This window comes from Liolophura sinensis, chromosome 1 (genome assembly GCF_032854445.1).
Source record: "Liolophura sinensis isolate JHLJ2023 chromosome 1, CUHK_Ljap_v2, whole genome shotgun sequence".
Taxonomy (NCBI): domain Eukaryota; kingdom Metazoa; phylum Mollusca; class Polyplacophora; order Chitonida; family Chitonidae; genus Liolophura; species Liolophura sinensis.
Window position 1 is genome coordinate 30,378,514 of NC_088295.1, and position 27,678 is coordinate 30,406,191.

Below are 27,678 nucleotides of genomic sequence, written 5' to 3' on the forward strand. Positions count from 1 at the left end.
ACAGATTTTTTGTGAGCTAAGTGTTGTAGGTATGTTGAAAATTTGCAGTTGTTAATCCAAAAGGAAAGTATGGTTTATAAACTGCTTTTTGATTTTTGTTTGTACAGAGAATGTTTCCCCTCAGGTGTTTAATGTGACTGGCATTAATGGGACAGTGGGCAGTATTAGCCAACTTACAATACAGTATAGTGATGCAGACAGCTCTGTGGTGACAGTGTCCCTTGTGGGGGAGGACATTTCAGGCCTAACACTCACATCCTCGGGGCAGGGGAGTGCACAGGTTAACTGGACACCTGAGTCCATTGATCCTGTAATCATCAGGTAAGCTACATGTTATGTCATCACAGTGCAGAGAAAATTCTAGGCCTGTGATTGGTCTATCCGCCTTGGATAAGCTGCCATTTTTGCCAGCCAGGGTTGGAGATATTTTTCTGTTTACCTACGAATTCAAGAAGGCAAGTGCCCATCAATGGAAATGCTTGTCTGTATACCTGTGGAGTCAAGGACACGTGTGCCAGCAGGAACATCTAGTGATGTTCTTTGACAATGTACCAGTCAAAACTTTTCTTCTATTCTGTTCTAATGATTCAGCAGCTAACAACAACATCATGTGGAAAAAACTTGTTGTAACATCTTTTTGATACAATAAAATTTCACACCTTGCAAATTGTATTAAAAATGACTAATAAGCAGTTCATCTAAGGCAAATATATTTCTCTCAGCTCAACCAAGGCCCCTAGTTGGACCTCTTCAGCTTCCTCTAATCCTGTTTGCCGGTGGCAAAGCAAAGCATCTGTGAAAACACAGCAAGCATTATTCATTCAAGTAAAATTATCCATACACATGTAGTGCTCTTCATTATGAAGATCTTGAAGATCAACATTTTCCCAAACCCGAAATCATGTCAATGAAATGTCAGGCTGTACACCCATGCCACATGGAATTTAGAAACCTGGAAGAGCATCATTGCCTAAAGTTGGGCAACTTTGAGTGAGTAGTCTGGATCAGTGTTAGCCGACAGTAGAAGGCAGTATTGCTCCAGATGGTCTATTAAAAGCCATCTTGCATTATATTTATGATAGAATTAGAATTAGAGCTTTGTCTTTTGGCTGGTAACTTCCAGACAACATTAATGATGCTCACTGCTGCACTGGGTAGTTTTGCTTTCTTATCACCAGTTGCTCTCAAGGTATACCCTAAAGTCGTCCTCAAAATGATCTCAAACAGCATCCAAATTATCCAACATTCAATCTGTGTTATATTGTCTCTGTCCAGATTTAAAAAGCTTGTGAGTACAAAACACAACATCATAAATAGAATAAATGGATTCACCTGAGTACCAGCTTCCTCCTCAGTCCTCCCACAATGACAGAGCAGCCTCTCCAATAACAATGAGCAACTGTTCATGCACTGTAAGCATGTTCATTTCCCATCTAGTGGTTAAATGTGCTTGCCTTCCAATTGCTGGGACATGAAAGGTAGGGGTTCAAAACCAGTCCTGGACAGGGAATTCATTTTGTAGATTCTCCACCAGTCTCACTACATGTGGGGTCTTGGCCACACTTTAATAGAGGTTGATGATGCATGTGCTAGTTGTGTTCTGCGCTGTTCTGAAGAAGGCCTCACATGATACTTTTCAGGTTACAAGCCAGAGACGACCAGGGAGGGGTGTCACCTGAGTATGAGGTACCTGTGAGGCTCTGTTCAGGGTGTAACAACCAGGGGTCCTGTGTGTTCAGTCAAGCCACAACCCCTACTTCCAACATCTCCCTGGCAACATTCCAGCTGGTCAGGTGTGAATGTCAAGAAGGATGGACAGGTAGGTCTCGCACAAACTGCGCACAACATTGTGATGATGAAACTATCTGCGTTAGGTTAATACAAGAATAGTAATTTTTTCAGTCTATTACCTGTATATTTATTTTTTGGTTTAATAATAACAGATCATGTTAGCTTTAATTTTTCTTTTATTACCATGATTATTATGTTTTGTTTTTAATACTGAAAGAACAGGATACAGAAATAGGGATTGTTATACATTTATACATTGGATTAAACTTGTAGACAGGTGTCAACAGAAATATGAAACAAAGTTTGACATATTAATGAATTTTGTCACCTTTTAAAAGTGAGACAGGATTACTTTTTTATACATTGTTAAAGTTTTAGTATATTTGTGTTGCCTTGTGCAACCAAATTTTCTTGGTTGTTAATTTGCCCCTAATTACCAAAGCCAAACGATGCAATCTTTACCTCTTCCAAGAAGACGGCAACTTCTTCCCACTTGTATCAAGATGGTCCAAAGCTGTAGACTTATTTATTCTGTCCTTTATTATGTCACAATTGTAAGTGTGCGTGCGCTCATAAAAACATATATGAAGTACGCGCACTCAGAGCAACGCCACAGAAGAAAGTGATGCTTTCAACTGTCATTTTGGACAGTCTGTGTAGCTTGTCCTAGAGTCTCCCATTATAAGTTGTCAGTTGTTACCTGCTTAACGTTGCCATTGACTGAGCCCTGTATTTCAGTAGAAATACATTTGCCTCAGTCCAGCTGATTTTATTGAATACAAAGTTGAATTGGTTCATTTAGAGAGTTTTGCGAGGGTCAAGATTATTTTTCCTTGTGCATGAACATAATCAGGAACAATTTTGATACAGCGTATGAACAATTTTGATTTCTAATTTGAGGTGTAAAAATATACATGTTGTTTTTGTCAGGTTCTGATTGTGAGCAAGACTATAACATATGCATGGAGAACCCCTGTCCTGAAGGTGCCAGTTGTACAGACTACCATCCTTCCCAAACTGCTGAGCATGGCAAACAGTACGAATGTGGTGACTGTCCTACCGGCTACACCCTCAATGTTAAGAAGACAAAGTGCTTAGGTGAAATGAACCGCTTTGAAATCAAACTTTTTTTCAGGTGGTGACTGCAGAGTCGTTGTTGGGAGGGGGGGGGGGGGGACTTTTTGGGACTTTCTCTTGCAGCCTACTTCCACCTGCCCTATCTATTGATCCTATCTATAATCCTGTCACTTATTAACATTAGATATACAGTAACTATATATACACTGGGCAGCTGATATACATGTATCTTTCCGGAGGCCTTTGATCAAATCTGGATCGGGTCACACCAAAGAATTTAAAATCTTACTTGTTGCTGCCTCCTTTGGCGCTCAACACTGAGAGGTTAGAACAAGCAAACAGGACTGATTGACCCGGGGTGTCAGTATAGCTTGACTGTTTGGGGTATCATGCCTTGTGTCTTCCGCATGATACCTCAGTGCCATCAGCACTTTGGCAGCACGGATTCGTCATGCCTCAAGAAGACATAGTGTACATAGTATATGTGTACATAGTATATGTACACACACCTAATGATTCCTCGACAATGTATGACTGAAAAATGGTTTAGTACAACATTAAACCCAAGCATACATACATATATACAAACATGTATCTTTACTCTTATTTATTGCAGATGTGGATGAATGTGCTGAGTCAAACTTGAACACATGCAGTCAAATGTGCAAAAACACTCTGGGCGGATACATATGTCAGTGTTCTGCAGGATATCGTTTGATAGACGGACTTTGCATCAGTAAGTAATGATAGTCCACTTTCAAATTTTTGGGATATTGGTGACAAATGCGAATTGTGCCAAGGTTTTTGGACATTGATGGCCAATGGGTGTGTTAATATCTATTAATATTACTTGTGCACAAGTGTTTCAAGTATTGATGACCAGTACCTGTGTACCAATATTTTTGGATATGGTGATAAGTACTTGTGAACTTGTGAATTTGAATGTACAGATGATGAGTCTGTGATGTGTACTAATGTTTACTGATGATGAGTCTGTGTTGTGTACTAATGTTTTCAGATATTGATGAGTGCCAGGAAAGAACCAGTGGTTGTGAGCAGATCTGTACAGATGAAGAGCCCAGCTACAGATGTGGCTGTAATCCTGGCTTCTTCCTCAGCGATGATAAACACACATGTACAAAAGGTAGCTGCTTCACCTTCAGAAAACAGAATCTATGTTTTATTTTTATGCTGTTTTTCAAAATGTCTTTTCAATGTCAGTGCCATTTTGTGCATATTCTACATACATGTCTTGAGACGTGAGGCTTTAAAATAAATAGTTGTCAGTAGGTGAATTAGTCTATGCAGGACTAATGGTCAGAAATGTGATGTATTAATATTCATGTCTTTTTATAGGCCTGCATGAGAGTCATGGGTTAAATTCCCTCTGACTCAGTTTCCTTTCACTATAATGCTGGGCATTGTCATATAAGGAAAATATTCTTGAGTACTGTTTAAAACACAAATGAAAGATGAACACAAGTGAAGATTTTCACTGTTCTGCAGATTTCAAACAGGCTGCATGTAGGCAGGGAATTTGTAGATTAGCTTGTGGGGCCTTGTGCCAACATCAGCTGTTAATGATACTTGTTTGGCCGCTTTTGGAGTCTGATTTTTGATGACAATAACATTTCACATGCACTAGTGTGGAGTCCATATCTGTATACATATGTCACATGTGCAAAGTTCGTCGGTAACTTGTCACATGTGCAAAGTTCATCAGTAACTTGTCACATGTGCAAAGTTCGTCGGTAACTTGCCACGGGTCAAAGGTTTATTCTAGACAACAATCAAATGAATAAATAAATTTAATTGTGGTTGTAACTTTGTGTTGTCAGAAAACAACGACCCATGCTCTAGCGTAACCCACAAGTGTGAATACGGCTGTAAGCTGGTGAACGGTGCGGCCCAGTGTTTCTGTGCTCTGGGGTACAGAGTGGAGCAGAATGGAACCTGTTCAGGTTAGAGGAGGGGTTCATTTCATTGGGAGAATTTGACAAACTACACATACAGAAGTTCAAATCACAGAAAAGAACACCTCGGTTTCTGCTGTAATGCTGCAGTGCTTATGAACTACTTAACATTATTAAAAGTGTGTTATGACCACACATATACCAAAAAGTGTTATATATATAATGTTATATTATAAGGCATATTATGTTAACAGAAGAGTACTGCTTTGTTATAAAAGATGTAAAGGGGTTAAGTTTACAAGTTCCCCAACACATGTTTCAAGCTTTCAGGGAAGATAATGCAACACATGTAATATCAGTTCAAATAATAATTGTATGGATGACATTTTAATTCATGATTTTTATGTAGAGTAGGCATTCAAATGAATTCAGAAGTGTTATTTTTGTCACATAGTGAATGAAGTTTAGAAGAATGGAGAATTTTCATGCTGAAAGGTTCATGATGAAGTATAGTTTACCTTGTCACATATATTTCTTTGAACAGTTTGTTTCAAAGTGAAATTTGAAGATGTTTCCATTATTACTTGGATTTGAGTTATTTTATTTACTTTTTTTCTAAAATATTTATCTTCACAAAAAATAAACCTGAAGAATTAAAATAATCAGATTCTAATTACAATTTGTTCCTTTTTTTGCAAAACAGGACATTGACAAAGTAATATGTGTTGTTGTTTTCTGTCTCTGTCTGTTTTCAGATATTGATGAGTGTAAGACATCACTGTGTTCTGCAATTTGTGAAAACACACCTGGAAGTTTTACCTGCAGCTGTAACCCTGGTTACAAACTAGCCTCTGATGGGCTTGCTTGTGAAGGTTAGGCTTGAAAATGATTCTGCCACTGGCAAATGTGGCAACATCCTAAACACAAAACAAATTTTTCATGCTTAAGTCAGTTAAACTTTATGGTAAGCTTTATTTCATTTCACATACAAATCACTTTTATATATTGTTATATTTAATACTTGTGTAAAGATACCATTAGAAACAAATCTACAAACATTTCTGTTCCACTTTCATGAGTTTGTTCTTTTGTAAATTCATACAGTGAGAACAAGTCCAGTTAAGTGCAGCTTGTAATGTTGAATATTCCATTGTCTGATAAGTCAAGAGTCAAAGAGTAAATTTCAAAGCTCTATATTGAGCTTAACTCTTAGCATTTTACATCTTAGCTATCATCTGAACTTGTGCATACTTAAGTTTAATTGCAGTTGGGTAATCAGGCTTTTCCATGTATTCAGATTTTTCCATTCTTCCTAAAGTAATGAACCTGTTTCCCTGAAACGCATGAACTGCTCAATCAGACTAGCTACTAGTTGTTCTTTATGAAGGGCTTTGACATTTTAAACTGGTATTCTGATAGCACAAACTAGTACGGGACACATGTTGCTTCTGCAATACTTCTAGAATGCTTGTCCACTCTGCCAGATGAGAGGCGCGTATTGAAGTTTCAAAACTCTAGTTACCATCATGTTATAAACTTGTTGCTCATAGGTTGTTTCTGTGTTTAGTGTGTGATGGCCTCCACTGGGGAGACAACTGCAGGCGGCTGTGTACCTGTAGTGAACACGCCTCAAGCTGCTCTAACTCCCAGGGCTGTTTGTGCAAGCCTGGCTGGACTGGGGAGCACTGTGACGAGGATGTGAAGGAGTGTGATACAGCCTCCTGTGGATACCTACGACATTGCATAGACACACCGGGCTCGTACAGATGCCAGTGTATGGCAGGATACAAAGAGGAGGATGGCCAGTGTAGGGGTGAGTGTCTGATGCCCTCTACTATTTAATTCCTGTGTATAAAGCCTCTCCATACTCCATGTACTCACAATATAACAATATACTCCATACTGGCAATATACATGTATACCATTTCAGAATTTGATTTTCATGTTCATGTAGAGTTGTACATGTGTCTATCTCATATCCAGCAGCTTATATGACGTTGACATGCCCAGACTCAGTGTTGATATGGTAGATGGGAAATAATTATAACTCTTTTTAATATTGCACTGGTTATCTATTTATCAGGCTTTGGTTATTTTGTGCTGTGATGTTTTCTGCAGTGGTTTCACCATTAAAATGTCTGGCCATTTGTGCATGTAAATTCATAGTCAGTTGATTGATGGATTGATCGATGGCAGTGTTTAAAACTGGCCTTCCGTAACATACAATGTGTATTCAGCTTGGGTGAAAGGGATCTTCGAAACACTGCATGTATTAAAGATCACCTACTGCTGCTGTAATAAGGTCAAAAATTCCAAATCTGCAAAAGTGTTTGGATCTTTATGCATGTAGATACATCAGCTTGGAGTAAACAAACTTTAATATTGTTCTGTTTGTTGTTGCAGATATCGATGAGTGCTCCTTGGGAGGAATTTATAATTGTACTCAGGATTGCCAGAATACAATGGGCAGTTTCCAGTGTACATGTGCCCCAGGGTACCAAGGAGATGGTCAAGCCTGTACAAGTGAGCGAGACTGGCTATGAAAGTGTTCATACCCTAATGACCTAAAAATTCAACAACAACAAAAAGAGCATTTTGGAGGCAAATAAGTGTCATGAGATACATTTTCATGACTTCTGAACAGGTCCTAATATTGACATTTTCCCAGTAGGATATCATCCTACCTTCTAAACTTCTCTCAAATCACCTTTCTTGGACGAAATGTCAGGTCATTTAGGGTAAATAAGTGTCATGAGATACATTTTCATGACTTCTGAACAGGTCCTAATATTGACATTTTCCCAGTAGGATATCATCCTACCTTCTAAACTTCTCTCAAATCACCTTTCTTGGACGAAATGTCAGGTCATTTAGGGTAAATAAGTGTCATGAGATACATTTTCATGACTTCTGAACAGGTCCTAATATTGACATTTTCCCAGTATGATATCATCCTACCTTCTAAACTTCTCTCAAATCACCTTTCTTGGACGAAATGTCAGGTCATTTAGGGTATGCTATCTGTCTGTGTCTTGAGTCAGAATGAAATTGGCAGAACAAGCTTTCGACCTACAATTACAATTACAATATCTATTAATTATTTATGTAATATCTGATTGTTGCTTAAAGGAAAAGACCTCTAAAACTCGAAGTAGACTACCTAAAACTGTACATAAACATACTTTCATTTGTTTTTTTAGATTTTTGTGAAAAGAGTTAAAGGCACTGGAACATTTGAATTATAAGGTTGGCTTTATGGACCATACTACCAGAGGTTAGGAACTCTTACGTCACATGAAGGTTTTTCAACTCCAATCATGACATTGAAAGTTGGAATAACTGTTTTTACCCATGAGTGAAAGATTACTGAAATGATGTTCCCAAAAATTCTTTCCTTCTGGTGAACATCAGGAAAAAAGGTGATATGACGTCAGAGTTCCTAGATACCGTCGGTATGGCTTATAAAAGCCCACCATAGTTTTCAAATATTTGAGTATCTTTCAACACTTAAAAAAATCTGAAAAAAATAAATGAAAGTATTTTTATTCATAGTTTTTAATTATCTGTATGCTGAACTTTGCTTTGTATTTTAGGTTTCTTTTACCTTTATGTCATACTCCAAAATTGTTCAGGTATGCAATAGAGGTCATTTCTGTTAGTGGAGGAAACCAGGGTGCTCAGGGAAACCAGTGAGCTTTGACAGGCTACTGACAAAGATTAATCCCCATTTTTGAAGTACATGTACAATGTATGCACAGTATGTTGGTGGAAGTCAAATGTCCTTCAGTGAAAGTTCAGTGACACGTCATCAGCTGTGTCATCAAATAAGTCAGTTTCGACAAATCAGTGACATGAAACTGTCATTTCAGAAATGCTGTAGAAGGGTAGGAATGGCATGATCAGCGCTTGGTGTTGGAGTGTGGAGGGGAATATACACCACTACATAACTGTGCAATCAGCACTGTGCAGGAAGGAAATGCCAGTAAACTTTGTGTTTCTCTCTTTCAGATGTTGATGAATGTGCAACTGGAATTCATCGGTGTCAGCACAAGTGTGTTGATGTCACAGGAAGTTATAACTGTGAATGTTACCAAGGCTACGCTCTGAATGATGACAGGTTCACATGCACTCAAGGTAGATTGGTTTTACTTTTGTAGTTTATTTAAAACAATGTCAAGATGTTTTATAATCTGTGGTGATCTATGAATACAAAGTGGCTGCTTTGAATTGATCAGACATCATTTTATTTAGAATCATTATCATTACCAGAAATGATAGGATGTTGATGCAGCTGCTAATACGAGTAGGATGAAATGGAGACGATAACTTTGAAGTTCTGTATGGTTATATACATTGTGGCCTGTTTCTGATACAATGCCATATGGAATATAATATTTATTTCCTCTATGTATTCCACATGCTACTTCCTGTAAGGTTTTACATCAGATTCTTCTTGTCACTTCATATTAAGCCTTGCTGTATTCATGTAAGGTTTTGTGTCCTATTGTATATTGACACTTGTGTGTATACTTTGAAACTCTCAGTGGGTAAATGGGGCCTCCGTGGATCAGTTGGTTAGCGCGCTAGCGCAGTGTGATGACCCAGCAGTCTCTCACCAATGCGGTCGCTGTGAGTTCAAGTCCAGCTCATGCTGGCTTCCTCTCCGGCCCTACGTGGGAAGCAACCTGCGGATGGTCATGGGTTTCCCCCAGGCTCTGCCCGGTTTCCACCCACCATAATGCTGGACGCCGTCATATAAGTGAAATATTCTTGGGTACAGTGTAAAACACCAATTAAGTAAATAAATAAATAAATCAGCGGGTAAATATTTTGGCCCATTATTATTAATACAGTGTCACAGATATAGAAAAGAATTTAAATTTCCTATTCCACATGTTTTTCATGTGAGGTTTTATGTGCTGTTCATGGCAACAGTTTTATCCAATGCTACATGCTACTTCATTCTATTTCAGTTGCAACAAATTGTGACCTGAACTGTGATCAGATCTGTAACACAGAATCCACCAATGCTACCTGTGACTGTTTTACTGGGTATGAGAGGAAAAGTGACCGATGTGAAGGTAATAACTCCTGTTACCAACACAGATGTCAGAGTGTATATTCAGTATGTTGTATTATGTTTCATGCTTTAGATGGGACATCTGGCATGCAAAGTAAATGGTGAATGGAATAATGGCGGATGAATGGAATAATGGATATACTAGCCTTTCACTGATGAGGTCACAAAGTCAAGTCCATCATCTTCATTTAAAGTCATTACAAATCACAAACATTTAAAACCAAGCTTGCAGTCTGGATGTTTCAGTCCACAAATGCTTTCTTATCACCTCAATATTTTTTTATTGCGTGATTGGACATGTCATGAAATGACTTGGATTCCAATCTCTGTGGACTTGATAAGACAATCATAGCTTCAGATTTAGCTCAAATGTGATTGCTTGTTGAGACTGACTTGTCACCTGTCAACCATGCACACATCCCATGCATGTGTCCTATCATTTGGACCTGCCAGTTTTGCCTGCATAGCCAGCCAGCGGGCCTTTTTAGAGATTACACACACATCCTACTTCGGCATGCCACCATGTCCAATCTGCCGTTCTGATTTATGACCTCTTCATCTAGGTCGATTTACATGTGAACATGTGAAAGGGATGTAAAATTTGAATCGCAAGTAAATATGCTTAAATTCAACAGTTTAGTATGTACTTCATGAAGGAACATAAATGTATAGAAAAGATACTTTTCTGAGCTTTTTCTCACTTTACCTGTAGATGTTTTGAGTTTTGCACCGAAGGATGAGATAAGTTATGTTTGACATGCAGTCAGTGCTGCTATTTGTTATCATAAATTCCTGATTTCTCATGATAGCATGTACAGAAAGGTGGAATACAGAAATTAACTCTTAAACAAGGTGTGTGTATTTTATTAGACAGATACTACAACATTTGGCTTTTTCTGAACTGTTTACAGATATTGATGAGTGTAAGACACGCTGTGATGGCATGAATATGGTTTGTAAAAATACAGTTGGGAGATACAACTGTTCCTGCAATCGTGGATATAAGCTGAATGCTGATGAATCGCAGTGTGAGGGTGAGTAGTACACCATTGCTGTTATATTTGTGTTGAATTTGGAGATTCACCAACTCTCACTGTTTGTAGGGCCTAGTTAACATTAAACAACTGATGATATCCGTATGGCCTTTTTCACAATCTGATGTTTACGAAAGACCTCGAGCTTGGTTCACAAAGCGCACACAGCACTACGGCCTTGTAACGACCAGTACTGTATGTATTAAGTCACTGTGGAAATCAAGCGCACTTAGTGTTACATGTACATGCGCTTTGTGAAATGGGCCCCATGTGTCTTCCACCAGTGTAGTAAAGTTATCTCCCTTTCACTCTCTGCTGTAGTCCTACATTTATTTGAAAGCTGCATGTACATGTAGATGTTGGTATGAGCTAAATTACTCCTGTCATGTTATCCGTATTTTTATCAAAATAGACCAGATTATTTATTTGTTTATTTGATTGGTGTTTTATGCTGTACTCAAGAATATTTCACTTATACGACGGCGGCCAGCATTATGGTGGGAGGAAACCGGGTAGAGCCCGGGGGAAGCCCACAGCCATTTGCAGGTTGCTGGCAGACCTTCCCACGTACGGCCTGAGAGGAAGCCAGCATGAGCTGGACTTGAATTCACAGCGACCGCATTGGTGAGAGACTCCTGGGTCATTGCGCTGCGCTAGTGCGCTAACTGACTGAGCCACGGAGGCCCCCTAGACCCGATTAGACTTTGTGGAAAAAGGGAGAGAATGTTCTGTCAACCGATCCCATTTTTCAGATCACTTAAATATTAATAACTGTTTTTGTCGTGACTACATGAAAAATAAAAATTGATTACATGGTTGAGTCGAACACAGTTTTAATAGAATTTCAGTATGAAATTTTCCATGTTTAAAGGGGAAAAAAAGAAGACACAAATATTGAATCTCAGATGCCTTGCACTTTTTTCAGTGTGTGACAGCTTTCACTGGGGTGATGGATGTGAGACACTGTGTAACTGTGGACAGGGAAGCTCACACTGTAACCACACCCACGGGTGTGTCTGTAAATCTGGGTGGACAGGTACCCTATGTGACACAGACATCCTAGAGTGTGAGTCACAAGGAACCTGTCCCCAGGGGGAGACCTGCGTGGAACTTCTGGGTAGTTACAAGTGTGCATGTCCTCCAAATTACAAGAGAGAAAACACCAGCTGTGTAGGTAAGATCACCTGAAGTTAATATTTATCAATTATTTCAATGACTTTCCTGTGCATAAGTAATTGATGTGCCGACGCATTCAGAGGCTGTTCCTTGTTCAGTAGTGTTTCGATGTATAATCATAGAACCTAGTCATAACAAGGTTATATGAAGATTGGTCAATGTTACATCAGCAGGCACAGTATATGTTTTTCCAACGCTCTGTGACATGTACATGCATGTGTAATGGGAGCAGCTTTCCAGTGTTTGTACTAGCAGTAGGTAGTGGGAATTTCAATTTAGCTCAGTTGGCAGAGCGCTTTACTTCGACTACTGAGACCCAAGTTTGAATTCTTATTTGATCCGCGTAGTGAAATCCTACATCCACTACACAGGGGCCGTGAACAAACAGGTTTCAAGAAGTAGGGGGTTCTGGGCATATGAACATGCCTTGGGAGATAGGAAGGATATGAGTGGGGAGGAGTGTAACGAGAAAGCTTTCCAGTGCCTATACTAGCTGGGGCTGGTAGGAATTTCCTTTCAGCTCAGTTGATAGAGCGCTGGACTTCGGCTGCTGAGATTTGAGTTTGAATCCTGGTATGACCATCTAGAGTGAAATCCTTCAACAATTACACATGTACTTTGAAAATTTCTTTATTCCGACAACTGTCATTTCTATTATTCTTCATGTCAAGAAAAGTATTTATTTTGGTCTGTAAACATGTATCACGTACTTGTAACTTTGCTGTTGACCTTTGTTTTACTGTTGTAGATATAGATGAATGTACTGACAACAGCCACGACTGTGTGCAGAATTGCATCAATACAATGGGAGGATTTACCTGCTCTTGTTTCCCTGGATACAGAAATGTGTACAATAATGGATCAGTCTGTCAAGGTATTTATTGTTCTGTCAATGAAAATTAATTGTAATCCATTCTGAAATCATAGATTTCTTCATTATTCCTGGATAAAATCAGAAATTTACATGATTGTACATTTTGTAGATCTGAAACTGATTTATATCAGTGTAGTTGAATTAATTTATTAGTATGTAATAAACATTTTTGTGATGTTTGTTTGTTCCGCAGAAATCAATGAGTGCATGGAGGGTAATGTATGTAATCAGATCTGTACGAACATTGAAGGCGGTTATTTGTGTTCCTGTCATCAAGGCTTCACACTGGATTCTGATAACCAGAACTGTTCTCCAGGTAATCATGTGGTTATGTGTTTCCCTGTCATCAAGGCTTCACACTGGGTCCTGATAAGCAGAACTATTCTTCAGGTAATCATGTGGTTATGTGTTTGCCTGTCTTCAAGCCTTCACACTGGGTCCTGATAAGCAGAACTGTTCTTCAGGTAATCATGTAGGTATATGTTTCCCTGTCATCAAGGCTTCACACTGGGTGCTGATAAGCAGAACTGTTCTCCAGGTAATCATGTAGGTATGTGTATTCCTGTCATCAAGGCTTCACACTGGGTCCTGATAAGCAGAACTGTTCTTCAGGTAATCATGTGGTTATGTGTTTGCCTGTCTTCAAGCCTTCACACTGGGTCCTGATAAGCAGAACTGTTCTTCAGGTAATCATGTAGGTATATGTTTCCCTGTCATCAAGGCTTCACACTGGGTCCTGATAAGCAGAACTGTTCTTCAGGTAATCATGTAGGTATATGTTTCCCTGTCATCAAGCCTTCACACTGGGTGCTGATAAGCAGAACTGTTCTCCAGGTAATCATGTAGGTATGTGTATTCCTGTCATCAAGGCTTCACACTGGGTCCTGATAACCAGAACTGTTCTTCAGGTAATCATGTAGGTATATGTTTCCCTGTCGTCAAGCCTTCACACTGAGTCCTGATAACCAGAACTGTTCTCCAGGTAATCATGTAGGTATGTGTATTCCTGTCATCAAGGCTTCACACTGAGTCTTGATAACCAGAACTGTTTTTCAGGTAATCATGTAGGTATGTGTTTTGCTGTCATCAAGGCTTCACACTGGGTCCTGATAATCAGAACTGTTTTCTAGGTAATCGTGTAGGTATGTGTGTTCCTGTCATAAACGCTTCACACTGAGTCCTGATAACCAGAACTGTTCTCCAGGTAATCATGTAGGTATGTGTTTTGCTGTCATCAAGGCTTCACACTGGGTCCTGATAATCAGAACTGTTTTCTAGGTAATCGTGTAGGTATGTGTGTTCCTGTCATAAACGCTTCACACTGAGTCCTGATAACCAGAACTGTTCTCCAGGTAATCATGTAGGTATGTGTATTCCTGTCATCAAGGCTTCACACTGAGTCTTGATAACCAGAACTGTTTTTCAGGTAATCATGTAGGTATGTGTTTTGCTGTCATCAAGGCTTCACACTGGGTCCTGATAATCAGAACTGTTTTCTAGGTAATCGTGTAGGTATGTGTGTTCCTGTCATAAACGCTTCACACTGAGTCCTGATAACCAGAACTGCTCTCCAGGTAATCATGTAGGTATGTGTTTCTCTGTCATCAAGGCTTCAGTCTGGGTCCTGATAACCAGAACTGTTCTCCAGGTAATCATGTAGATATGTGTGTTCCTGTCATCAAGGCTTCAGGCTGGATTCAGATAACCAGAACTGATGCCCTATTCTATTTATCTCTTTGATTTGTGTTTTACACCGAATTAAAAATGTGTCACCTATATAGCCTTAGCCTTAACCGTCATTATTGTGGGAGGAAATGAGCTGGACTTGAACTCAAAAGTCACTGCATTGGTGAGATGCTCCCAAGTTATTGTGCTGCTCTATAAACATAGGGTGTGAGGAGTCAGACTTTATTGACAAGTAAAGTGCATGTATGGTACAGTTGATGTTTCAGGCTGGTCTTCTCTACTTGCAGATGGTGGGGAGTCAGCCTGTGTAAACCACACAGAGAACTGTGAATATGGATGTCATAAGGACGGCAACTCGCAGACTTGCTTCTGTCCAGCAGGACAAGTTCTACAGGCTGACAATGCAACATGCCAGAGTATGTATGATTGCTCTCACTGACATATCATTATAATGCAACAAGCCTACTATAACGCTGTCTACAGCCAGAGCATTGTTAATGCCACAGCTGATGGGTCCTTAAGCCAGTAAGGCTGTTGGCTCAAACCCTGCTCTCTGTGGTTTCACTGTAAGCTCAAGTCAGGACAATTGTCAGCCAGGTGTGTGTGCCTGGGGAAGAGCAGTCCAGGCCTTGATGACAGGACTGCATGGACTGCACTCCATGCAATCTGATTTTCTCAGCCTCCAAACCTTGATGGCATGCTGTCATAAAAGTGAGATATTCTTATGACCTGAAACTCCAGGCACATAAGTTCATTAAAATTAACTCGCTTTCTGTGGTTTACCCTTGTTTCCTAGTATATACAACTGACAACCAAAATACACTGTACGTGAAGTATTCTTGAGTGGTATATTAAACCCTGAGTCAAATAAATAAAAATATGAATGACGATGCATGCCAGTTACAGTAGGTTGCCTGTTTGAACTCCCACCGGTTTTGCTGCTGACTTTGTCTGGATGTCTGTCATAAACCTGATATAATATAGATGGTGTTAGCCACCTAAATGTCACTATATCCATATCTTCCTGGAAGTTATGAAACTTTCCTACCTAGATAATGAGCAAAGCGTGATGATCATCATTGCATGGCAGAATGAATAAATGTGTGTAATACATAGTTTTCATTTGTCTGTGAAGCTCACTCTTCAAACTAATCAACATGCCTTCTTCAGGCTGTTCCAGTGACTTAGTATTGGATCTGTTTTGTTACAATACATGCATGTTCAGGAAAACACTGTTCTGATATGACTAAAATATTGTTGAGAACAATGTTCAACCCAAATCAGACAAACAAACCAATGTAGATAATGTGTTCGGTGTAAACTATAGATCTGAGCTGGTACGGTGTGACCCTGGCTAGTAGTTACTTTACCTTCCAAATCTTCAGACATTCGATATGAAATCAGAGCAGTGGTGGTGCTGAATTTGACACTTCCTGATCAGGACAAATCTTTGAAAACAGAGATTCAAGCGAGTGTAAGTATAAGAAAATCACACTTTAATAATGAAGTGTTTTTGACTGACGTATACTTTGTGATTCTAGACGTATTTGGTTAAAGAAAACCTTCTTAATCCATGCTTAAATCAGATATACGCATGCTGTGAATTCTCTAGCTAGATATTAAAGGTAGGCCAACTTGTATATGCAGAGAAGTTATATCAAATGGAATAGCTACATGTACGTAACTTTGTGTGGGGAATTCATGTACACATAACACTTGCCATTACTCTTGGAGATTTAAAGTAGCTCTTTTTCATTTTTTTTTCAGCTGTACTCCAAATATGTGTTTCTGGAGAATGTCCGTGGGGTTATTGTTACTGAGCTAAGGTAGGCTACAGTAGATGTGAAAATCATTTTTATAGTAATATAAAATCCACATTTATCTGTTCCTTGTTTGTTGGTAATGAGTATGGGTTTTATTGTTACATGAACATGGTGACATGGTTTTTGGCTTGAGCTGTCTTTAATGTATGAAGTATGCTATTGATTTTGTGCCACAGTATCTACCATTGTTGTGTATGCATGGAGTGAAGTCCGCTATATGGGGAGCAGGCCATGTTCTAGTGATGAAAGATGCTAACCTTTCAGTCACTGGGACAAACAAGATACGGGTTCAAAACTGACGTTGGACAGAGAGTTATTTTGCAGATTCCACCGCTGTCTGCTTGTGAGGTTGTAGCTGTCAACTGTGGTTTAACCTGCTTGAAGACCACTTGTCTTCCACTAATATGGTGTACACATCTGTTTGTCAGTAGCTTACCAAAGGCTGATTGTTCATCTTGGACATTTCAATTTTCTTCCACAAAATTCTTGAGTATGGTGTTGAAACAGCAATCAGATAAATAAATCACTCTGGTACTTGATTTATATCTCTGTGTAGAGGGTTGTCAGCCCTCCTCATTAGGCCATTAATGATGTCCCTTGACTGGTTAGGTTGCCTTTTCAAGCTCCTGTTTCAACTGTTAAACTGGTTCAACCTTTTTAACAGCAAAGAGGTTTGCCATATGCCTAATAATAGATTGCAATGGCAAATCACCAGTCAAACAAATAAGTGAAAAGTTGTTGTGACGCATAGATTAGATGCTTGTACAGATGATGATGTTGCGGGGTCATATGTTATTAATGATACCTGAGTGTATCTAATGTCTCTAAATGGTAAAAAAAAATAAGTCAATAGGATCAATAAAAAGTAGTATTTATATATAAGTTTGTTCATTGTATACTCATAAGTATCAGTTAAGTGCTGCTTACCACGCAATGTTTTTTTGTTTGTTTTTTTTTCTTTGGAAAATTTTTGATGAATATGTCTTTTCAGGTCTGGGTCAGTCATTGTTGACCATGTTGTCCAGTTTAATAAGGATGCTGGTTTAGAAGAAACTCAGGCGGTGGTCAGCGTGTTAAAAGCTCTACAGTTTGTTCAGGTGTTTGGACAAAAGATTCAAGTGACAGAAACTCCTGAAATCTATGCCTACAACTCCACATTTTCCTGTACGTACAATAGATGTCAAGTTTCTCTCCCTCCTCACTGGGTCATTAATGATGTCCCTTGACTGGTTAGGTTGCCTTTTTGGGTCATGTTTCCACTATTAAACTGGTTCAACCTTTTTAACAGCAAAGAGGTTTGCCATATGCCTAATAATAAATTGCAATGGCAAATCACCAGTCAAACAAATAAGTGAATAATTGTTTTGACGCATAGATTAGATGCTTGTACAGATGATGATGTTGCGGGTTCATATGATATAAACAAAACCTGGGTGTATTTAATGTCTCTAAATGGTCATAACAAAAAATAAGTGAAAATGATCAATAAAAATTAGTAAGTGAAGAATTAATACGTGTATCCTATATTTTCTATAGTACAATGTGTGTGTCACAACTTGTAAAGTGGTGGCACATGAAGTTGCCAGGTAAGACAAGCCAGCATGCAGGAATTGATTGTTATTGTGGCCTCAGTATTTTATATCTCCAAATCTTATTACACAATGCTGACTACTGCTGTAAAGAAAATGTGATATTCTATGGAAAATTCTTGTTACCGGTGAGATGCATTTTTCGCACGTATAGCTCTGGCTGATTCTGTTTCTCTCGGCTTCACATCCTGGAGATTTGTTTCACACAAATTCAAATGTTTACACAACCAATAAAACGTACCTTTTTTTTGAAGATTTAAATATTCTTGAGCACAGATTACTTAAGACACCAGTAAATATGTAAATGTTTATCTTACCAGACCCTGTTACGCAGCCAATCTCGTGTGACTGGAATCCTTGCCCATTGACGATGAACTCAGTTTGTGTATCACTCGGCACTAATGTTACCTGTACTGATAGGTATGTTGTTCACTGCAGCTACATATAACCTAGTCCTATGATTACCTGAGGACTGTATACTCACTCAGCTCTAATGTGGCCTGTACTGACAGGTATGTTGTCCACTGCAACTACATATAACCTAGTCCTATGATTACCTGAGGACTATATACTCTCTCAGCTCTAATGTGGCCTGTACTGACAGGTATGTTGTCCACTGCAACTACATATAACCTAGTCCTATGATTACCTGAGGACTATATACTCTCTCAGCTCTAATGTGACCTGTACTGACAGGTATGTTGTCCACTGCAACTACATGTAACCTAGTCCTATGATTACCTGAGGGCTATATACTCATGCAGCTCTAATGTGGCCTGTACTGACAGGTATGTTGTCCACTGCAACTACATATAACCTAGTCCTATGATTACCTGAGGGCTATATACTCATTCAGCTCTAATGTGGCCTGTACTGACAGGTATGTTGCCCACTGCAACTACATATAACCTAGTCCTATGATTACCTGAGGACTATATACTCATTCAGCACTAATGTTACCTGTACTGATAGGTATGTTGTTCACTGCAGCTACATATAACCTAGTCCTATGATTACCTGAGGACTGTATACTCACTCAGCTCTAATGTGGCCTGTACTGACAGGTATGTTGTCCACTGCAACTACATATAACCTAGTCCTATGATTACCTGAGGACTATATACTCTCTCAGCTCTAATGTGGCCTGTACTGACAGGTATGTTGTCCACTGCAACTACATATAACCTAGTCCTATGATTACCTGAGGACTATATACTCTCTCAGCTCTAATGTGACCTGTACTGACAGGTATGTTGTCCACTGCAACTACATGTAACCTAGTCCTATGATTACCTGAGGGCTATATACTCATGCAGCTCTAATGTGGCCTGTACTGACAGGTATGTTGTCCACTGCAACTACATATAACCTAGTCCTATGATTACCTGAGGGCTATATACTCATTCAGCTCCAATGTGGCCTGTACTGACAGGTATGTTGCCCACTGCAACTACATATAACCTAGTCCTATGATTACCTGAGGACTATATACTCATTCAGCTCTAATGTGGCCTGTACTGACAGGTATGTTGTCCACTGCAACTACATATAACCTAGTCCTATGATTACCTGAGGACTATATACTCTCTCAGCTCTAATGTGGCCTGTACTGACAGGTATGTTGTCCACTGCAACTACATATAACCTAGTCCTATGATTACCTGAGGGCTATATACTCATTCAGCTCTAATGTGGCCTGTACTGACAGGTATGTTGTCCACTGCAACTACATATAACCTAGTCCTATAAATACCTGAGGGCTATATACTCATTCAGCTCTAATGTGGCCTGTACTGACAGGTATGTTGCCCACTGCAATTACATATAACCTAGTCCTATGATTACCTGAGGACTATATACTCTCTCAGCTCTAATGTTATCTGTACTAACAGGTATGTTGCCCACTGCAACTACATATAACCCAGTCCTATGATTACCTGAGGACTATATACTCATTCAGCTCTAATGTTATCTGTACTAACAGGTATGTTGTCCACTGCAACTACATATAACCTAGTCCTATGGTTACCTGAGGACTATATACTCATTCAGCTCTAATGTGACCTGTACTGACAGGTATGTTGTCCACTGCAACTACATATAACCTAGTCCTATGATTACCTGAGGACTATATACTCACTCAGCTCTAATGTTATCTGTACTAACAGGTATGTTGTCCACTGCAACTACATATAACCTAGTCCTATGATTACCTGAGGACTATATACTCACTCAGCTCTAATGTGGCCTGTACTGACAGGTATGTTGTCCACTGCAACTACATATAACCTAGTCCTATGATTACCTGAGGGCTATATACTCATGCAGCTCTAATGTGGCCTGTACTGACAGGTATGTTGCCCACTGCAACTATATATAACCTAGTCCTATGATTACCTGAGGGCTATATACTCACTCAGCTCTAATGTGGCCTGTACTGATGGTTAAGTTGTCCTACAGCTAATCTCTCCATGTGATTACTTGAGGACTCACACCAATGTGGTTGCCATGAGTTAAAGTTCAGCCATGAGATTACGGTCATACATGATAAGGCCTGCCAACAATCTGTGGATGGTCATGGGTTCCCCTGCCATCTGCCTGGTTTTCTCCCACCATAACACTGGCTTTCATTGCCTAAGTGAAATACTCTTGAGTAAAACATCAATCAAATAAATAAATGCATAAAGGAAAATTTATTACTGTGAAAATGATTGTGACACACGTGTATGCCAGCAAGTAGCAATTATGCTTGCAAATTGTTTGCCCTTGGTTTGGTAGTAAAATGCTGGAAGAGAACGCTAAAATATGAAGGCTAGAGTGTGATAATGGTACTGAAATTATGATCCCTGGTAATGGTATTGCTGTCATGATAAATGTCACAAATTCTTACAGCCCTACTTTATTGTATTTGTGCATCATTGTATTCAAGACTGTAATTTGTTTATGATTAAAAAATGGACTACATCAGATTAGTTGGTAAATTGTTTTGACTTTAAGAGTTAATTTTCTCAGATTCTCAGATCTTCTGAAATAAGTCACATTTATGACATTTTATTGCTGGTACATATAATATTCATTGAGATGATTATGTTTTTATATTTGGTGACTAGCTTTCTTCTTATCGTTTTTGTTAGGCTCCCAGAAACCACACAGACAGCGACAACAGCCACACCCGATTCACGTCCCTTAGGTATGGATACATGTATATTGCATTTTTCTTGTGTGGTATTATGTGGACAATTGGAGCCCCCTAGTGCTTAGCATGATAGTGCTGGACAACAACTCATGAGCCTCTTGCTGATGCAGTGACCAAGAGCTCAAGTCCAGCTTATGTTGGCTTCCTCTCTGGTCGTAGGTGAAAAGGTCTGACAGCAACCAGCGGATGGTGATGAAGTTCCTCAAGGCTCTGCCTGGTTTTCCTCCCACCCTGATAATAGAATTTATTGACCACAAATTTGTGACTAGACTTGCACTATTGCAAAAGTTTTAGTGCTGTTCAAGTTTTTAAAGGAAGGTTTGGTAAAAACCTTTCCTGCCATTTTATGCCTGTAGACATGTAATACACCTGATGGAAAAATGATGTAACATTGTTCTAAAGTAGTGTGTCAGTTTCTCCTATATAAATGTGTCCTCCTACAGCTGTGACTGGGCATGGTTCCGCTGAGCAAATTACCCTAAATGACATCAAATTTCGCCCACAAAAGTGCTTTTTTAGAGGCCACAAAATGTCAAAAAATATTATTTTTGGTGCTGAAACTTAGAATTTTCCAGTAGAAGATCATCTGATGATCCAAGCAAACTTTAAAACTTCTTTCTAAAATCAATACAACTCTCAGACTCAGGATAAATGGGCAAGTTAGTCATGTGCAAAAGTTATGGTCATTTAGGGTAAATTCACTGTGCATGTAACTACCCTGAAAATCTGTGTCTTTTCATATAATGTCGCCGTGATAATTACAATCAACCATGGAACTAAGCTTTGTGGCATTAAGCCATGTGAATTACCTTGTGATCATTTATTTACTTATTTGATTGATGTTTTACGCCGTTCTCAAGAGTATTTCACTTATATAACGGCGGCCAGCATTATGGTGGGAGGAAACTGGGCAGAGCACCTTGTGATGAATCTGTGATATAAAATGCACACTGTATACATGTACCATAGTTCTCTGTTATTTGGAACAGTATGTGTTCTAATTGAAGACCTTTTGTTTCTCATAGACTGGAGGCTGGGTTTAGCTATTGGTGTGCCAATGCTAGTATCACTGATTTTCCTGGTATTTATGATTGTGCTGTGGTGCAGAAGCAGGGATAAAGGCGACACCCATTCACTCACTTCGACTGAACATGATCCGTGAGTTTTTCTGTAGGGTCTTTTGTCATTATCTGCATGGCTAGCATACAGTTATTAATCAGATTCCTCCAAGGAATTCATGGCCTGTAAAGTTTCAAATGAAACTTCAACTATAATTCAGCACTGAATGATACTAATAAAACTCTTGGTATTGAAAAAATACACATTTAATTACTGTTATGAATTTACTTTGGAGTCCCAAGTTATTCTTGTGTAAAAAGCAGTCTTTAATATCCATGTAAAGCATGTGAGTAGCTCATACACAAGGTCACAGAGAACCGACCTTTGGTTGCTTTTGCATTGCCATAAGATCAAATTCACCTTAAGACAACATACATGTTCATGTGCTTTTCTACTAAGGTGCCGTAGTGGTCTAATTAAGAACAATTAAACGAACATATTTTGATGAATATCTCAAGCCCTTCATAAGCGAGGTTGGATATGCTGGTCACATCACTCAAAATTCATAATATATAAATCAGTTTATTTATGCTGTGCACATTGTTCTGCTGTTTTATATACTATAATTTCTGGTTATTATCATTCATACTTCACTGAATATCGTCCAATGTTGTTCATTTCCCTATATCTTCCCATGTTTTCTTTCACCACATCGCCTGCTTGCTGCCTCATCATCAGTGAAGTGCCCAGACACCTGCGGTCTCGACTTCATTTGTGGAAAGATTTCACTTATAACATGAACCTTATCTCAGCTTTATCTTGAAAGGCTTGTCAGTGACCTAGTCACTGACCTAGCTGAGTGGCTTGTCTGTCTGTTTCTGATCTCTTGTCATGCTCTCTAGCAGGTATTCTCTACTTTCAAAGTTTTGTCAAACAGTGATGTCATATCTCTCTGCCTCTTTAAAGCTATTTGAAATGATGTAAGCATTGACAGGAAGACATAATATGCATAAACTTTTTTTTTTACATCTATGAAATGTCCTTGATGGTTAGACCATCATTACAGATATGTTCTTATAGGTTAATCTGATGAACCCTGCCAGAAAGTGACCTTTTGTCATCTTTTAAATTGGATTTTTGGTCAGATTTGTTTTTTTATTTCTCTCACTTTTAATTGCTGTAAAATCACTGTGTATGTCTTTTTCATCAGCCAGAAGAAAACCATACTGTCTTACCCAGGGCAGGGTTGGATTACCCCAACACAGGATTTTTTAAGAATGCCTTTATGCTGCATAACAGATTGTAACAGTCAGGGTTTCTGATATGTTTTTCTCTTTTTACAGGTACAATGTTAGAGACGCCTGGGGCTCCTGGGGTACTGCCTTCACCAAGAAGAGCAAGGCCACTGGAGTTACCTCCCCCTTCTTCTCACCATTCACTATCCGCCAATGGCAGGACAGTCAGGGCAACGATGGAGCATCAGGGAATGAAGATCTGTTCTCTAGCCAAAGACATCAGCGTGTCGTTTCAGCGTCTGATGTGATCCGGTACACCCCTGGGGCTTCTCAACAACCATACCAAGGTAGCTAGTTCAGAGTGGGGATCGAAACACATTAATCTATATTCAATTGATAGACCAATCAGGCTTACGTTTGTTTTCTAAGAACATTTCAAAATTCATGTGGAATTAAAAATTGAAAAGGTTGTGATTTACACATAGTTGTACCCATACCTTAGATTTGATTGATTTACATGCAATCTGAAGATGTGCCACTAATGCAAAATAACCTGAGGCTATCTTAAGTAGAAGATAATGTTTTTAACCTACATGCAAGACATGTTTTGAGGCCTTTTTGCATTTATTTTCTGCTATTCTATGTAGCTTTAACATTGGCTTTGAAATCTACCTCGGATATATGATAACTGTACGAAAGAGAAACTGAAACTTGCTTGACATCAGACCGACTGGTCATTCTACTTTCAGAGAACTGTGACTGGGTTAGGGGTCATGCCTGCATGGCATTTTAATGAGGCAGCACTACAAAGTTGTTATGGGCACCAGGCAACTGCGTGGTGGTACCATTGTGATAGGTCACACATATTAATTTATATCCTAACAAAACAGGCTTGTTTTATGTGGAAAAGGGATGGTTCTTGGCATCAATTCATTTCCCTTTAATAGTAGTATGCAGTGGATGATTGGTTTTGTTGAAAGCAAAACTGGGGGTTATAACAACACCAGGATATGTATCAAGAGTGACATTCCGGGTTGCATTCATATTTTCCTGTGCCTGATCATTCAGAGAAGGAGTTGGTCTATGATTTAAATAGCTTGAGTTCTTTTACATTCGAAATTAAATAAATAACTGCAACAGTGCGTGTAGGCCTTTGTACATTAGCTGTAACATAGTTCGTCATTTAATAATCATGTGGCAAGATTTATAGTTGTTGCAAGATCAGAGATTTCATGCTTTCTAGTTACAGTGTTTTTAATTTGCTGGTATCAGACTTTTCCATCAGTCAGGGCAGTTTAGTTTTTACATATTTCTTCAGTGTTATAACCAGACATTAGTACAGTTGCTACATTTAGAAACATTATTTGTCCACACATTATTAAATTATTACCATTTCCCAATGGGCTCTTGTAATTACAACATAATTTGGTTCAGTATTAGATGAAGTTTGATATTTCTTCAGTTGAAGGAGTATCGGAAGAGTCTGGCAATTACTCCTGGGATTATGTCTTCAAGGCGCTGTCACCTGATGAAACGGTAAGCATTTATCACCGGCCATACTCCTAGATTTATAACTTATATATTGGTGGTCACTTCTATAGCCGAGAATGTTGTGTGAAACAGAGGTGTATTAAAGTACGTACGGTACATGTATAGATGTGTACATTGCATGTACTAAACATTGTTTACCCATATACCATTGAAGTTTACGCCTTAATCGTTATCCCTTTCAGTTCCACATCAAGCGGCCCGTGGTCAGGAGAGAAAAAATAAGAGCTTATCAGACTGGGGACTCGCCTTGACAAGGTTGACAGCTGTGGAATATTGACTACATGTACCTGTCATATGAAGATGTGAACTGCTTTCGCTTATTATCACACAGATCAAGGTCCAGCGACTGCTAGCAGAATAACAACGACATAATGAACTCAGTTAATTGGTATCTCCCATTTTGTTTCAGTGATGCAGGCACAAGTATTCCACTTGCCTTAGTAACTGAAAATCATATATTTTGCCAAAGCAAATGTGACGTAATGTTTATAAATGTATTTGTAATAGATAACATTTAATTTTCTTTGATCAAGTTAAGGCTTTGGAGTTGTATGTTACGTCATGTTCAGTGAGATTTTGAACTGAATTGTCGTATTGTGCTCTCGAGAAAAGACAAGAGTTAACTCATTGCTAATGCGTCATATTTTGCCCCTGTATATATCTGTATGTTGTAATATGAATGGTGAAAATGATAAAAACAAATGGGGATGGATGAGTTAAGATGACATTGGTCAGGAAGGGGCCTGTTTTACCAAGCTACCCTAACCGTGTACGGACTGTTGGGGAAATTATGCAGACTATGGTCGCCAACTAAGGGTTACGCTACGGAAAAAAAATTACTACAAAAGTAAAACTGTCTATAAATGTTTTGCCAGCTTACATTACTGCTGTCTGTGGCCGCTGTGTACCAATGTGATCGGTTGAATCAATTACAATTTTTGTTAAATTAGATTTAAAATGTAAATCAATTAAATTACTTTATATAAATAACATCATTTTTATCACTTGCATTTATGATACGGATTGTGACTATCACAAAAAAAAAATGGCAGACAGAAGTTGAGTTATAAACGATAAAAGTTTCAAAGATAGAACACCTAACAATTTTAAAGCCGAATTTAGTTCCTGGTAGCCACATACCGACTTCACTAAGGATTTTGATCTGTCTTTCGAAAATCTAAGACAAAAAGCTTGTTTGTGGAATGGCCTAGACAAAAATGCTAGCCAGCTAATTACTGTCTAAACTTAGCTTATACATTTTTTGTGTGAAACAGACCCTGAGGTGTTTCTTGCGATTTTGTGTGTTTGCACCATATTCTAATGACTGGCTACAAAATAGACAATTTTGTTATCTGTGTGTCACAGGGAAATTGATTCTCTCTCCACTTGCTCAAATAGATTTATTTTTGTAATTTTGTATTTATAAATTTTGAGATGATAGGTATTTTTTGAGTTTTTGAGTATGGAAGTTAAATAATCGTATGCAATGATGATTTTGGTGTTGTGAAATTCCATTAGTTGTGTAGGCGTACTCCAGTGGGAGCTGGCATGGTTTTAACGCTACTGAGAAAGCAGAAATGCGCTCTGATCCATTCACACACAGCTAGCAGGAAGCTAGCAATGGTTCCTGCTAAATAACGTTTAAAAAAGACTACATATACACAAAGGCTGTGAAGAAATATGTATCGATAAAAGCTAGGGTGTTTTGTAAAATGGGTCACACTTGAACGACTAATGAAATACATTTTATACTAGTGGTGTATTTATATTTGGTTAATCTTGAATATATGTTCTAGTTTTTTACAACTAATCCTCGACGTATATTGAATTCTGTGCATATATAACATTTACTGGATTTGGTGCTCAAATATTATGTGTAATCGTGACAGTTGGATATAAATTGTGTACACAGGAAAGTATTATTAATCTCTATTTATCTTCAGTCATCTTTATTCATATTATACTTATATACCGATAAGTAGAGAAACTTATTTATACTGTGTATGTTGAGAAAAGCAACTTGTGTTTAAGAACATGTCGACATATAAAGTACTTGCGTGTCTTACATGTCTGTTCTCTTTTCTGACGAAGACCAACAGCACAGGTATATAAAAAGGTATGTGTATTGCAACCAGCCCAAGTATTTACTGATGTTATGTTAAGTTTGTGAAAATTAAATGCATTTTAAACTTATAGTAATATACATCATTGACATTGTATGATTTTACTGACAGTGTCTGTCTTCTTTCTTCCTTGCACTATGCTGGGAAACTTGAGAATTGATAAATCTGATCACCATTCGGTAGTCTGGAGTATGGGGTTTAACACATCAAAGGACATACATGCATGAAGTTGCTGCGTTTCACTTTATAACTGTCCAGGCTGTACACGTGAATTTATGGCGATAAGATTTTTGGTTGTAAGGTCACTGGTTCGAAACGCGGAGTGGTTGCGGCCAAATTATAGCGCTAGAATATTTGCTATACTCCAGAAGTGGGAGTCCCAGATTTTTGACTGAGAAATGTACTAGTTTTTAAATTCCCCATGCTAACACAAAGTCATATTTACTCTAAAGCTGCTGGATTTATTTCTCA

General features: G+C 38.6%; 1 protein-coding gene across 1 annotated transcript in view; it reads left to right on the forward strand.

Moving 5' to 3' along the window:
- LOC135476257 (uncharacterized) overlaps window positions 1-27,311 on the forward strand; it is a 57,573-nt gene extending 30,262 nt beyond the window's left edge. The window contains exons 27-51 of the mRNA XM_064756267.1: window positions 108-321; window positions 1,641-1,819; window positions 2,722-2,889; window positions 3,485-3,604; window positions 3,887-4,012; window positions 4,707-4,829; window positions 5,537-5,653; window positions 6,349-6,594; window positions 7,185-7,304; window positions 8,790-8,915; window positions 9,755-9,862; window positions 10,773-10,895; window positions 11,821-12,069; window positions 12,820-12,945; window positions 13,139-13,261; window positions 14,919-15,047; window positions 16,017-16,105; window positions 16,399-16,457; window positions 17,446-17,618; window positions 18,364-18,463; window positions 21,178-21,233; window positions 22,265-22,397; window positions 23,642-23,880; window positions 24,996-25,069; window positions 25,267-27,311. Of these exons, the coding sequence (XP_064612337.1) occupies window positions 108-321; window positions 1,641-1,819; window positions 2,722-2,889; window positions 3,485-3,604; window positions 3,887-4,012; window positions 4,707-4,829; window positions 5,537-5,653; window positions 6,349-6,594; window positions 7,185-7,304; window positions 8,790-8,915; window positions 9,755-9,862; window positions 10,773-10,895; window positions 11,821-12,069; window positions 12,820-12,945; window positions 13,139-13,261; window positions 14,919-15,047; window positions 16,017-16,105; window positions 16,399-16,457; window positions 17,446-17,618; window positions 18,364-18,463; window positions 21,178-21,233; window positions 22,265-22,397; window positions 23,642-23,880; window positions 24,996-25,069; window positions 25,267-25,335 (3,389 nt within the window). The 3' untranslated portion in view covers window positions 25,336-27,311. The remainder of the gene's footprint in view (window positions 1-107; window positions 322-1,640; window positions 1,820-2,721; window positions 2,890-3,484; window positions 3,605-3,886; window positions 4,013-4,706; window positions 4,830-5,536; window positions 5,654-6,348; window positions 6,595-7,184; window positions 7,305-8,789; window positions 8,916-9,754; window positions 9,863-10,772; window positions 10,896-11,820; window positions 12,070-12,819; window positions 12,946-13,138; window positions 13,262-14,918; window positions 15,048-16,016; window positions 16,106-16,398; window positions 16,458-17,445; window positions 17,619-18,363; window positions 18,464-21,177; window positions 21,234-22,264; window positions 22,398-23,641; window positions 23,881-24,995; window positions 25,070-25,266) is intronic.
- Window positions 27,312-27,678: the final 367 nt, after the last annotated feature.